Source organism: Loxodonta africana, chromosome 10 (assembly GCF_030014295.1).
Source record: "Loxodonta africana isolate mLoxAfr1 chromosome 10, mLoxAfr1.hap2, whole genome shotgun sequence".
Classification (NCBI taxonomy): Eukaryota; Metazoa; Chordata; class Mammalia; order Proboscidea; family Elephantidae; genus Loxodonta; species Loxodonta africana.
Genome location: NC_087351.1, coordinates 82825877 through 82840397, shown reverse-complemented (window position 1 = coordinate 82840397; position 14521 = coordinate 82825877). Strand labels below are relative to the sequence as shown.

General features: G+C 37.3%; 1 protein-coding gene across 6 annotated transcripts in view; it reads left to right on the top strand.

The window, feature by feature from the left end:
* Positions 1–14521, top strand: part of MED6 (mediator complex subunit 6) — a 115561-nt gene that overhangs the window by 27020 nt on the left and 74020 nt on the right. For 4 of the 6 annotated variants that reach the window (XM_064292656.1, XM_003408741.4, XM_064292654.1 and 1 more), the window contains 3 exons: positions 2315–2430; positions 6365–6392; positions 6987–7113. In XM_064292656.1, the coding sequence (XP_064148726.1) occupies positions 2315–2430; positions 6365–6392; positions 6987–7113 (271 nt within the window). Of the gene's footprint in view, positions 1–2314; positions 2431–3879; positions 3958–6364; positions 6393–6986; positions 8540–14521 lie in introns of those variants that run through there. The other 2 variants (XR_010323184.1, XM_064292655.1) reach the window with 2 other exon arrangements.

Here is a 14521-nt window from a genome sequence, read left to right as displayed (position 1 = left end):
ACCAAAGATAAAGAGAATTTCAAGAGCAGCTAAGGATAAATAAAAAGTCACCTACAAAGAAGAGTCAATAGGAATAAGCTTGGACTACTCAGCAGTAACTATGCAGGCAAGAAGGCAAAGGATATGACATGTATAAGACCATATAAAATGAAATCCTTGACAACTTTAATCTTTTCTCCTTTTATCATGATATTGCTTATTGGCACAGATGTGAGGATTTTTGTTTTCTTTATGTTGAGGTGTAATCCACACTGAAGGCTGTGGTCTTTATCTTCATTAGTCTTCTATGGAATAGTAAAACACACCTAAGAGGGTCTAGGTGTTTACTGCACACACACACACACCCCTAGACCCTCCTAAAACACTTTTTGATCTTCTGAAAGGGAAATTGTTTTCTTTAGGAAAGTAACTATCATGTTTCCAAAAAAAAAAAAAAGTAACTATCATGTTTCCTAGGTATGTTCAGTTTCTCTATAGAAGGCTCCTTATAGATGATGACATTTTTGCAGCTGCAATTCATGTAACTTGATGTGGGAACACTTGAATACTTGCTTTCACATAGGAACATATATAGAGTTTAATGTGTTATGTAACTGGTAATCTTTGTAAAGGATTTTGTCCTACTTGAATCAACAATCAATGCCCATGGAAGCAGCAGTCAAGAAATCAAACGACATATCACTTTAGGAAAATCTGCTGCAAAAGACCTCTTCAAAGCTCTAAAAAGCAAAGACGTCACTTTGATGACTGAGGTGTGCCTGACCCACACCATGGTATTTTCATTTGCCTCAGGTGCATGTGAGAGCTGGACAATGAAAACAGAAGACAGAAGAATTTACACATTCGAGTTGTGGTGTTGGTGAGGAATATTGAACATACCATGGACTGCTAGAAGAATGAACAAACCTGTCTTAGAGGAAGAACAGCCAGAAGGCTCCTTAGAAGTGAGGATGGCAAGAGTTTGTCTCGTGTATATTGGACATGTCTTCAGGAAAGACCCAGTCACTAGAAAAGCACGTAATGTTTGGTTAAGTGGAGGGTCAGTGAAAACAAGGGAATCCCTACATGAGACGGATTGACATGGTAGCTGCAACAGTGAGCTCAAACATACCAAAGATTTTGAGAATGGAACCAGCCAACATTTTGTTCTGTTATATCTAAGGTTGCCATGAGTCAGAGCCAGCTTGATGGCAGCTAACATCAATATCTATCTTTGTTAAAGTGCATCAGGGTTTTAAAATAATTAGAATATACAGAGGAGAAACACTGTTGAGGAATGAGCAAAGATGGTATTTCCTGTTTACCTAACTGTTGAGTCATCTTTGAATCTGGAATCCCTTATTCCTCCATTTTCAAAGTAGGGTAGTTGGGGGCTTGCTCTTATAGCCCTAACCTCACATGCCCAGTCTGTTTTCTGATCCCCCCAAGTTATCATCTGTCGTGACTCCAGGTCTCTTAGTTTTCATGGCTGGTATTCTGCTACTTATTCTTCATCATACTTTACCGATGAAACTACTTGAAGAAACTGTAGCGGTAGCATTTCTTTCGCTGAGAAATAGCAACTCAGAATAAATTTCTGAGGGAAAGATAGCCTTTCCATAGAATTCAGACCTGTGTAATTTTATTCTTGATATTAACCAGCAACATTTGATGTGGAATGTTTGCCTTAGTTGAATTAAATTGACCCAAGAGCTTTTTATCCCTACACAAGTGAAATGTTTGAAGTAAAATTTGTTTGTAATCCTTTATTTAGAGAGAACCCCTGTACACTTCTCTCCTAGAGAAAATCCCATATGCGATTAAGTTTTGAATTTTTCTTTGGTTCTTTATTTTCATAGTCTTCTGTTGTTTTGGTTATCCTGTTTTTCCAGTGAATTATGATCTTAATAATTGAGTATGGTACCTTGAGTTTGTGGAGCTTGAATTTTCCATTTGTACCTACTAGTTTTTTTTGGAAAAAGGTCATTTAACACACTTAAATTATACAAATATTAATTCAAATCAATAACCTGAATTGTGATTTTAGGTAACTGTGAGAAAGTTCAGCCTTAAAACTCGATGTTTATCCATGCTTACATACTAAAAGTAAAGCATCTTTAAAAAACATGTATTGTTTTATTAAATGTTAGAGTGTTAATTTCATTTAAGAGGGAGAGTTTACACGTTTCTTATATATGCTGTATTTAGCTTGTATGGGGGAATGTCAGTCACTAAAAATAATGTGGCTTGGATATGGACATGTTGGATACAAAAGATTTGTAAAAATCTGACACTAATCATACAATATTTTGATTTGGGCTTCATATTTTAATAGATAAAGTCAAACCCAAAGCCAAAAGGAAAGAAGAACCAAGCTCTATTTTCCAGAGACAACGTGTGGATGCCTTACTCTTAGACCTTAGACAAAAATTTCCACCTCGATTTGTGCAGGTAATGAGAGTGTATGTGGTTAATTTTGATTGGACACTTTTTTGGAAGCATGTTTGCTTTTAATTGAGAACTGTTTGACGTATGACCTAAACATTGACTCTCCTTATCAGTTAAAAAATGATGTCTAAATCAAAGGAAAAGGAGACAAGGGTAAAGGGAATGAAATTAACACTCTTCTGTGCTCTTAAGTCCTCAGCGAATCTTCACAAGCAATCCTATTAGGACTGTAGATAATTTTCTCCCTCAAAAGCTCGCTGAAAGTGTCACAGGTCATGACAAAATTAGAATCTAAAACTTACGCTCTTTTTACTCTACTTTCTGCCTTCCAGCTGATGTAGTAGATATATAAGCTCGATGAATGATAATACTATTTAAAACTTTTGTAACTAAAAAGAACAGAACATTTGAGGTACAGGGTATGGTAAGATAAATGGAGGAGGTAGGAGTAATAATAAACGGAGTTACTTTATATGGGTGTTTAAGTTTTATGAATTCCACTATGTGCTTTTGAGGGAGGCGTCCAACAACAATAGCAAATCCACTTGTCATTCTACTGAATGAATTTTTGAAGTTAAGTAGGTATTAGGTGGACTGTGTGAATATGTTATTCTCATGGTTAGTCTCAGTTCTTATGGCCCTAAAAAGCATTGATATGGTGTTTTTTTTTTTTTTTTTTTTAATGGCTTATTTAAGGGATTTTAAGTATGATTTTAGATACAAGCAGAATTTTTCATATTTTCATATGACTCTTGAATGGGTCTCTTCTTCCCGCTTCCCTGACTTCACTTTAGTGAGAGAGATGTCGTATTGGAATGCTCCCTGTGGTGGGAAGGGAGCAGAGGACACAGGTTGGAACAAAGGACAGGAGAGTGAATATAGAGAAAAATCATGAATTGTACTTGAAGATGGAGCAGTGTCTGATAGGTAGATAGATAACTGGTTAATTAATTAATAGCTGTAAGTAGGATGCAGAACCCCCATGTGACTGTCAGATTGTCCTACTGTGCGGCTTGCATATTGCTGTGATGCTGGAAGCTGTGCTTCGCAATGTTCTGTTCAGCTCTTTTACTTCATCATTTCTTCCTTTTGGTTTAGCTACTCTATGTTCGAGAGCAACTTTCAGAGTCTTTTCTGACATCCATCCTGGTCTTCTCTTCCTTGTCTTTTTAATAACCTCCTCCTTTCTTCATGTATGATGTCCTTGATGTCATTCCACAACTCGTCTGGTCTTTGGTCATTAGTGTTCAGTGTGTTAAATCTACCCTTGAGATGATCTGTAAATTCAGGTGAGATATACTCAAGGTCATACTTTGGCTCTGGTGGACTTGTTCTAATTTTCTTCAGTTTCAACTTGAACTTGCATATGAATAATTGATAGTCTGTTCCGCAGTTGCCCCTGGCCTTGTTCTGACTGATGATACTGAGCTTTTCCATCATCTCTTTCCACAGATGTAGTTGATTTGATTCTTGTGTATTCCATCTGGCGAGGCCCATGTGTATAGTCTTCATTCACTTTGATGAAAAAAGGTATTTGCAAAGAAGAAGCCGTTGGTCTTGCAAAATTCTGTCATGCGATCTCAGGGATCCTTTCTATCACCAAGGCCATGTTTTTCAACAACGGATCTTGTGTCTTTGTTTGCAGCTTTTGCATTCCAATCACCAGTAATTATCCATGCATCCTGATTGCATATTTGATTAATTTCAGACTGCAGAAGTTGGTAAAAATCTTCAGTTTGTTCACCTTTGGCCTTAGTGGGTGGTGTGCAGATTTGAATAATAGTTATATTAGCTGATCTCCCTTGTAGGTATATGGATATTATCCTATCACTGACAGCATTGTACTTCAAGATAGATCTTGAAAAGTTCTTTTTGACGATGAATGCCACACCATTCCTCTTCAAGTTATTATTCCCAGCATAGTAACCCATATGATTGTCTGATTCGAAATGGCCAGTACCAGTCCATTTCAGCTCATTAATGCCTAGGATACCAATGTTTATGCATGCCATTTCATTTTGGATGAATTCCAATCTTCAGAGTTTCATACTTCGTACATTCCACATTCCGATTATTAATGGATGTTTGCAGCCGTTGGTCTCATTTTGAGTCATGCCATGTCAGCAAATATAGGTCCCAAATGCCTGACTCTATCCATGTCATTAAGGTCGACTCTATTCCCCAGTTATATTTTGAGTACCTTCTGACGTGAGGGGCTCATCTTCCAGTACTATATCAGACAGTGTTCTGCTTCTGTTCGTAAGGATTTCATTGGCTAATTCTTTTCAGAAGTAGTTTGCCAGGTCCTTATTCCTAATCTATCTTAGTCTGGAAGCTGAGTTGAAACTTGTCTGCCATAGGTGACCCTGCTGGTATCTGAATTCCAGTAGCATAGCTTTCAGCTTCACAGCAACATGCAAGCCCCCACAGCATGACAAACTGACAGACGTGTGGGGGTTGCAGTGACAGTGAAAATAGACAGCTGGATCATAAGGGAAAAAGACACAGGCAGATTCTGGAGGAATCCATGTGCAGGCTTCCATATGTTCTCTTCTTATGGGGAGTCACACAGGATGCTCTTCCAAAACAATGGAAATGTAGCAACATATATGCAGTCTTTCTGCTGGAAGTCCATTAGATGCTGGACACCCAAGGTTTTTGGGGGGTTTGTCACATAGGCCCTCTCTATCTAGCACATACCAAAATTTCATACTCCCCAAAGGAAAGCAGATGCTTACTATCAACCACATTGTACAAAGAATCTATGTACAGTGAGCCACCTTTATCATTAGGGAATGGTGGGAACCTTCTTGAAATCTAAGTTCCTAGACACCAAATGAGGGCCAACCTTTGAAGCATATCTTTCTAAGGATAGCAGTCTTAGTCCTTCTCTTTTACTTCTTTTCTACACAGTGGCTGTTAATATGGAGGTCAGTTTAAGCATAAGGGTTCCCTGGACTTACTACAATGAGAGTAGCCTAGTAGGCAGTTGGCAGCATGAATCTGGAATATATGAGGCTAGAAAATTTTGTAGTCTTTAGTCATAAGAATACACAGGAGATCTTAGGGAGTGTGCGTAAATTTAGAAAGAAATTCAGAAAACAAGTGAAGGCATTAACCTTGGAAATGAGGTCACTTCTTTGCTCAGATGACAAAAGTATATAAAGATAAAATAAGTTTGAAAGTAGATAGGAGAGAAATTGGTGGCGTTGGCATCCTCTTTGTTGTTTTGAACTTTGGAGGCAGGATCATTAGCTAAGGGTGAGGAGGGGTGGGTAGTGAGAACATACAACTTGGGTAATAGGAAAGGGAGATGACTGGGCCCCACCAAGAAAAAGAATTGCTGTACAGGATTTAGGACTTGTCTTTCCTCACCCCCAGTACTCCATCAGTTTTTCCTGTGGTTTGATTTACATTCCTACAATCATCAGAAGCCCTATGCTCATAGGAAAACAACCCTCCATTCCTCCCGCCATCTTTACTTCCATGCTGTTAACTATCTTGCCAACTTTAAAAGTCAGAGATTCATGGAAGTTTCATCCTCCTTCCTTTTAGCTCATATCGTCTAAGCAAATTTGCCTCTGGAGTCTTGAAAGGCTCCATTCTTCTCTGCTATTGGATTCTACTCAACTATTTTTTGTAAAGCATTATGGACTGAGTGCCGCAGTAAAGGGCTTTATGGGTGTCCATGGGTTTTTATGGCTGAGTATTTTGTTCTATTTTTAGTTTTTTGTCTAATCTGAAACAGGGAAATGAGTATTCATGTACCATATTTTGTGGTACATGAATGGTTCTTCTTCATGAAGTCATTATAATGTAATTTGAATGAAAGTATAATTTTAATAAAAATTACAAAATCAAGGAAAAAAAGAACTTTGCTAACCTGCCCTGTTTTCTTCTTCCTCTTCCTCCTCTCTCTGTTTATTTTTAATTGCAGCAAAAGTCTGGAGAAAAGCCTGTCCCAGGTATGGTTCATCTGGTATCTTTATTAAACTTGATGTAAGACCAACAGCATGTTTAAACTTAGTAACTACTGTGAGATGAGCTGTGGTCATTTGTCCTCTTGAACTCCTTCATTGAGCTTGTCATTCCTAACCTTTGAGGTCTGCTGAATTGCCGAAAGGCGGTGCTTTTGTGGTAATGATGTTGATATTTAAAAGATGAATTGGAGTGGGAAGAGTAGGTATTGAAGAGATATGGAGAAGCCAAGGTGGTTTGAGGTTGTTTTTTATTCACGTCTCAGCGTGAAAAAGGTCTTCTGTTTAATCATTGAAAACAAATATTAAAATATCTACTGAGCTGAGATAGAGTAATTACATATTTTTTTATATGTAATGTCTTATTTAAATCCATGTGCCTTTGTCTAGTATCACAAGTTTCCTTGGGTTATCAATTTTTTCATGTTTTAAAACATGAAAAACAGCTAAATTTAAAAGTTAAAATAAGTAGTTAAAAATGAATTTGAAAGAGTCTGAACCATTCAGAATTACTGTTACCTAAATTTATCTCATCCCTTCACCTTCATTCCATTACAAAAAAATTCTGCTTTTGATGTCTAGTGGATCAGACAAAGAAAGAGGCAGAACCTGTACCAGAAGCTGTAAAATCTGAGGAGAAAGAGACCACAAAGAACGTCCAACAAACAGTGAGCACAAAAGCCCCCTCTGAGAAACGAATGAGACTCCAGTGAGTACTTGACAAAGAGAAGCTTGCAAGACTCCTCTTGTCCATTGTCATACCTCATTTCTGTGGCAAGCTCTTAAGCTTTAACATATTTTGTCACAGTTCTTTCCTTTGTATGGAATATGCTTGTTTTTTTTTTTAAGGATGTTGTTTCCATCATGTTTTCTGTGTGAACATTTCTTACGTATCTTTTGTAACCTTTCCCATACTGGACTTGATCAGCCTACCCACTCACATGTGTACCGGGATACATATGCTTAAACATAATAAAGGTATTTGTATATATTGCTTCGTCATGACGTTTTTTCCCACTTCCTGCTCCTTTTGAAATTTTTTCAGCTGTACATCGTGAACACGTAGATCAGTATTAAAGTAGTAACTTATTATTATTTTTTTTTATTAGTTATATATTCCTCATTACAGTTTGGAAGATATAGAAAAGGAAGAAATCACCCTACAAGTACTGTAACAGTGTTATAAATGTTTAGTCTTCTTTTTCTGCACATAGATACATTCAATACTGTAGTTTGTAATTATTCTGTTCATACAATTTTACTTTAGCATATTGTATTTGTTGTAAGCATTTCCTCATGTTTATGTAGTTTTTATAGACCCATCTATTTTAGCGACTGAATAGTTTCTGTGTGTGATTTTATCACAGTTTTCTTAACCTTTTCCTGTGGTATATTTAGGTTTGTTCCAGTTCGTAGTATTTTAAATAAAGCTGCAGTGATTATATTTGCTTATAATGCTTTTTTAATATTTAGTACTTATTTCCTTAGGATAGGGTCCCACACGTAGAATCACTGGAGTCTGTACATTTTTATTGTTCTTAATGTGTATTGCCAAGTAGTTTCGGTCAAAAGGTTTGGACTGATTATCATTGACAGCACAGTATGAAAATACCAGGTCCTCCAGAACCTTTCTACCACTGCCTATTGCCATTTACATTTTTTGTGCTAATTAATTAGCAAAAAATCTTGTATTATTATTTTAAGTGGTTGAACGATTTTTCTTTTTTGTTTTCTGCTTTTATGAAGTGACTAATTTTCTGTATTATGTGAGATTTTTCTTTTAACATAATTTGGGCTTACAGAAAAGTTGTAGGAATAAATAAAAGAATTCCTATATGTATACTTTCATCTGGAATGCCTGTATATTAATATTTTTCCGTATTTGCATTATTCTTTATCTCACTCTCATGCTGTCATTTGCTGTTTTTGTGTGTGTGTGTGTATATATATGTGTAATGTGTGACTATATATATGTATGTATATGTGTGTGTGTGTATGAGACAAATGTGTTTGTGTGTATGAGACAAACATATGCACCCATCTTTTATTTTTGGATTATTTGAGAGTCCGTTGCAGTCATAATGCCCTTTTACCTCTAAGTACTTCAGTGAGTACATTTCTTCAATGTTAGTTGACTTTTTGTTTTTTTTTTTTTGTCCTCTTTATATATTTATATCATTGTGGGCTCCTGGATTTTTATTTTATTCAATAGGTTATATTAATATTGTTAACTTATATTTAAACTCAAATTGTGCCAGATTTGGCCAATAGGAGACACCTCAAGCTGGTTCCTGTGTCCTTTTTGACATGACCCCATCATCATTCATTGAGCATTTTCTTCACCTTTTGGCATAGTACGATATTCCAGGCTCATCCCATACCTGGAATCCGCCATTTCTCCAAGTATTCCTTTTAATAGAGAACAGCATTAAGAAATCAAGATCTGGGAGCTAGGTGTGCTCATTGCTATTGGAGTGTCATTGCTTCTAGACTCTCCCAGCTGACATAGGTAGGAAATAGATATAGACGTGTGTGTCAGAATACGCATACATCCACACACGTGTGTCTATTGCTGTGTCTGTCTGTTCTATATATATAAAAAACCATTAATTCACACTGATATGTCCAATTCCAGTCCATCACAAGGTTCACTCTGTTCTTCCCACTTCCGTATTTGTAAATCCCTTCTTCATTGATGAGAATTCTAACTCCCATTATAAATAAAAAAATTAAAAAAAAATTTGCTTAAGCCTAGAATACATAGAAATTAGCTTTAGAATTGCTAGCTTATAAAAAAAAAAAAAATTTTCTCTGCTCAAAAGAAGCCTCTAACTAGAGTTGGGTATTTGCTTCAAGTTCTTTTTGCCTTTAGACTGAGGACATACAATTCAGATACTATGTTAAAAAATTACTTGGGTTACTTTTTTTCTCTCAGTCTGGTTATGTTACTCCTGAACTGGTTCAGTTCATTTGTTTCTGTTTTGAATTCCATTTTAGTTTTTTTTCCCTCTCATTTTTTGTTGATTTCTGTTTTTTATTTTTGAGTGTGCAAAACAGTTCTAAATTTCAGAACTGTGCAAAAAGGATTTGGGGGAGTGTCATACTCCTTACCTTTGGCCCTGTCCATTTCTTCTATCCTTTCTACCTTATTCCCACCCACCACGGTAAGGTAGCCAATCTAATTAGTCTCTAGTTTATACTTAACTGTATTTCTTTTTGCAAAAATGAATAGTTTCTTATTTCCCCTTCTTTCTTACCCAAAAGACAGCATATTATATAAGCTCTTTTGCACTTTGCTGATTTTCCACTTGACTTAAGCACGGACTTTTGACATAACAAGCTTTTATTTTTTCCAGCACAACCTATTTTTCAACCACATTATTGTAAAATAACACAGAAAAGTACACAAAATAATGAAGTACATCTCATTCATTTATTACCAGGTGAATACCCAGGTAATCCACCATGCAAGTAAAGAAACTGAACGTTGTCAGCACCCTAGAATTCCTTCATGCCTTCTCCTAATCACAACCCTTGCCTTTCCCCTCAGAGGTCACGGTTATCCTATCACTTTCTTGTTTTCTTTATAGTTTTACTGTGTAATGGTGCATCCCTAAATAAATGTTTAATTTCATTTACCTGTTTTTTTGTTTTTAATATAAATGGAATCGGTGTGCACATTTCTTGTATGGTTTCATCTGTTCAGTGTTAAGTTTGTGAGGTTCCTACAAGTTGCCTCATGTAGCTCTCGTTCTTCCGTTTGCATTTCTTTGCCGTATCCCATTGCATAAGTATATTACTGCTTTTTAAATCCACTCAAGTGGTGATGAACATTTGGATTGTTTGTAGTTTTTGACTGTTAGGAAAATTTGTATGAATATTTGGTACATGTTTTTTGGTAACATATTACTCTCTTATGTTACCATGTTAGTCTTTTACTCAGATTACTGGGTCATAGCATGTCCTTATTCAGCTTTATTATATAATGCCAAAATGTTTTCCAAGGTGATTGTCCTAATTTATACTTCCACCAGCAATGTGCCAGAGTTCCAGTTGTTCCACATCTTCGTTCACTTCATATTGTTAAAGAAAAATTGTCATTCTGATGGGTGTATAGTGGTATCTTGTTAGGCTGCAATTTGCCATTTCTGATGATGGTGTTGAGCATCTTTTCTTATGATTATTGGTCATTTGAATATCCATTTTTGTGAAAAGCGTTCAAATCTTTTGCAAATTTTTCCAATTTCGATCTATCACCACAAGGTGATGGGGTCTTTGTCTTATAGACTTGTAAGAGTTCTTTCTATCTTTTAGATAGGAGTCCTTTGTCAGTTACTTGTGTTTAAATGTACTCTGGCTTGCTTTTTACGCTATTAACGGTGACCTAAAAATGAACTGAAGTTAATGTAGCTCAGTTTATGAATCTTCCTTTATGGTTAATGCTTTTTTTGTGTCTTTTTTTAGATTTTTCTCTACACTAGGATCATAAAAATGTTCGCCTATGTTATTATGTAGAAGCTTTATTATTTAACATTTCACATTCAGAACTATAGTCCATTTGGGTAGGGATTGTTCTATAGATCAGTTTGGGGAGTACTGATGTCTTAACAGTGTCAAATCTTCTGAACCATCAACAAGGTCAATTTGTTTATTTACGTTTTCTTTAATTTCTCTCAGCAAAGTTTTGAGTTTCCGAGTATAGGGCTTGTACATTTTTTGTTGAATTTATCCCTAAGCATATCATGTCTTTTCAACGCTAATTGTAAAAGATTTTAAAAAATTTAATTTCCATTTGTTTGTTGCTAGTATATAGAAATTCAGTTGCTTTGTGTATAATTGACCTTATATCCTCACACCTTACTAAATTTAGTTATTCTTATAAGCTTTTTAAAATGTTCCTTGGGATTTTCTACATCCATGATCATGTCATCTGCAAATAAAAGAGTTTTACTTCTCACTTTTCAATCTCTGTACCTTTTATTATTCTTTATGCTTGCCTTATTACTCTGGCTGGAACCTCCAGTACAATGTTGAATAAAAGTGGTGAGAATGGACATCCTTGTCATGTTCCTGATCATAGGGGGATAGCATTCAGTCCTTCAGAATTAAGTATGATGTTAGCTGTAATTGTAGATTTCCTTTATCAGGTTGAGGAGGTTCCCTTCGATTCCTAGTTCTCTGGGAGTTTTTATCATGAATGAGTTAAATTTAGTCATATATTTTAATTTTTTGAGGTAATCATATGGCTTTTCTTTTTCAGTGTTATTGTGGTGTGGTAGGCTGAATAATGCCCCCCTCCCCAAAGATGCCCACATCCCTCTGAAACCTGTATTCACCTATTACCTTAAATAGCAAAAGGGACTTTTCAGGTGTGATTAAGAATCTTAAAATAGGGAGATTATCCTCAATTATCCATATGGTCCCAATGTCATCACAAAGGTCTTTATAAGAGGGAAACAGGAGAGTCAGAGAAAGAGATGTGATGATAGGAGCAGCGGTTGTAGTGATGGAAGGTAGGGACCATGAGCCAAGGGAATGCAAGCCACCTTTAGAAGCTGGAAGAGGCGAGGAAAACGGATTGTTTTCTAGAGCCTCAAAAAAGAACATAGCCCTGCCAACACCTTGATTTTAGGGTTTCTGGCCTCTAGAACTGTAAGATAATAAATTTGTGCTGTTTTAAGCCACTAAATTTGTGCTGATTTGTCATAGCAACAGTAGGAAACTGATACATACGATGAATTACGTTGTGCCCCCCCCCCCTTATCTACACTCACTGTCTAGGTGATCTCATTCATTCTCATCATAGCTTTAAATACCATCTGTCTGTACACTGATGTAGAGTCAGTCACCGGGTGGTGTGAACAGTTAAGTATTCGACTACTAGCCAAAAGGTTGGAGGTGCAGACCCATCCAGAGGAGCCCTGGAAGACACGCCAGGTGGTCTGCTTCCAAAAGGTCACAGCCCTAAAAACCCTGTGGAGCAGTTCTACTCTTTGCACATGGGGTTGCCGTGATTCAGGAAAAACTCAACTGCAGCTAACGACGACAACCTTTAAGAATGTGTCCCAGTTGTTCTGTGAATCCTTCTTTCCCCTTAATGAGGAAGTCAGAGGTATTTTCCCTTTGCTCTCAGCACCATCTGAAACTATGAGCCATCATGAAGTGGTGGCCTCTACATGTTCTGACCTGCAGTCCACCCCCATTCACTCTGCCTCACCCTAGAGGTGGATCCCAGTGTTCAGCCTCTGTACCTCCAATGACACCTCATTGTCATATCTTTACTAACTTTTCCTCCTTTCTGGGAACTTCAATTTTCACTGCTCTTTTGCTTAATTACCTCTATTGATGGTCCCCACAAAAAGACTGAAGATATGACAGATAGTACCTTGGGATGTATGTGTGTTACAGATGCAGAACTGTCAGCATACCTATCTTACTGCCATTTTAACTTTCACGTTTGTCCCCTTAGGGACTCTTGGCAACGCACTAAGCTGATGTGTGCTGGTGGCACCTGGATTTCACATCAAGCTTAGTAATTCTTTTTCCATCCCACACTCCCCACTATATTTGGTGTCCCAGAGCTTTTGTAATGATCTCTGTAAATCGTTAAAAACTATTACACCTCGTTTAAAATGTGGCATAAATGATGAGGTTTTGACAGATTAAGTAATAATAAAATATTTTCAATATTCTGCATTTTCCCATGAAGCTCAAAAAAAAAATAGCAATTATAGGAACACCATTCTCTCTCTACAGTTAACGATGTGTTAGCCCTGCTTTCATTAAAAACTTTGTTTTTCAAAGATTTGTAACTCAGCCCAGGAAATATCCTCTGAAACGGCAAATAGATCCAATCTCATTTTAGAGACTTAGGTCAAGAATGTTTGTATGAGGATTGAGTACCCAGTGAGGATACTGATTAATAAATAAATGTCTAAGGATGTTGAAGTAATGGACCAAAATTGACAGAATGAAACTTTTTCTTAAATATCAGCTTCCTTATCTATAAGATGGAATAAGCCTCTCTCTTTCTCTTTCTCTCCCTCCCCCTCCCCCTCTCCTCCCCCTCCCCTCCCCCTCTCCCCCTCTCCCCTTCTCCCCCTCTCTCCCCCTCCCCCTCTCCTCCCCTCCCCTCCCCCTCTCCCCCTTTCCCCCTCTCCCCCTCTCCCCCTCTTTCCCCCTCCCCCTCTCCTCCCCTCCCCTCCCCCTCTCCCCCTTTCCCCCTCTCTCTCCCCCTCTCCCTCTCTCTCTCATCTTCATTGAGGAATAATTAACATAAAATACAATTTACCAATTTTAAGTGGACACTATGATGCATTTTTTCCCCCTGGTAGCCATCAGTCTTCTTTTGTCTCAATAGATTTACCTTTTGCAGATATTTCATGTAAGTGGAATTATACCATCTTTATCCTCTTATGTTTGGCTTCCTTCACTCTGCATATGTTTTTGTTTGTTTTTATTTTTAAAAATTTTATTGTGCTTTAGGTGAAAGTTTACAGAGCAGATTGGTTCCCCATTTGATAGTTTTTATATAACACGTTCCATAACTTTGGCTTCATTCCCCACAATGTGTCAGCGCTCTCCCCATTTCCGTCCTAGGTTCCCCGTTTCCTTTCATCCAGATTTTCTAACCCTTCCTTTTTTTGCTTTTGGGCAAATGTTGCCCTTTTGATCTTGTGTAATTGGTTGTTCTAAAGAGCACATTCCATTCAGGTCTTATTGTTCATTTTGTGAGCCTGTCAATGGTTTAGCTGAAATGTGGTCTCTGGGAATGGCTTCAGTTCCAATTCAGAAAGGTGTCTTAGGGCCATAGTCTCAGGGGTTCCTCCAGTCTCTGTCAGACCAGTAATTCTGATTTTTGTGTGTGTGTGTGTGTGTGAATTTGATTGTTTTTTCTACAGTTTTTCCCCCACTCTGTCTGGGGCACTGTTGTGATCCCAGAGTGGCCAGTAGTGGTAGCCAGGCACCATCTAGTTCTTCTGGTCTCGGGGTTGTGCAGGCTGTGATTCATGTGGTCCGTTAGTCCTTTGGACTAATTGTTCCCTTGTGTCTTTGGTTTTCTTCACTTTCCTTTTTCTCCAAACAGGAAAAGACTAATAGTTGAATCTTAGGTGGCT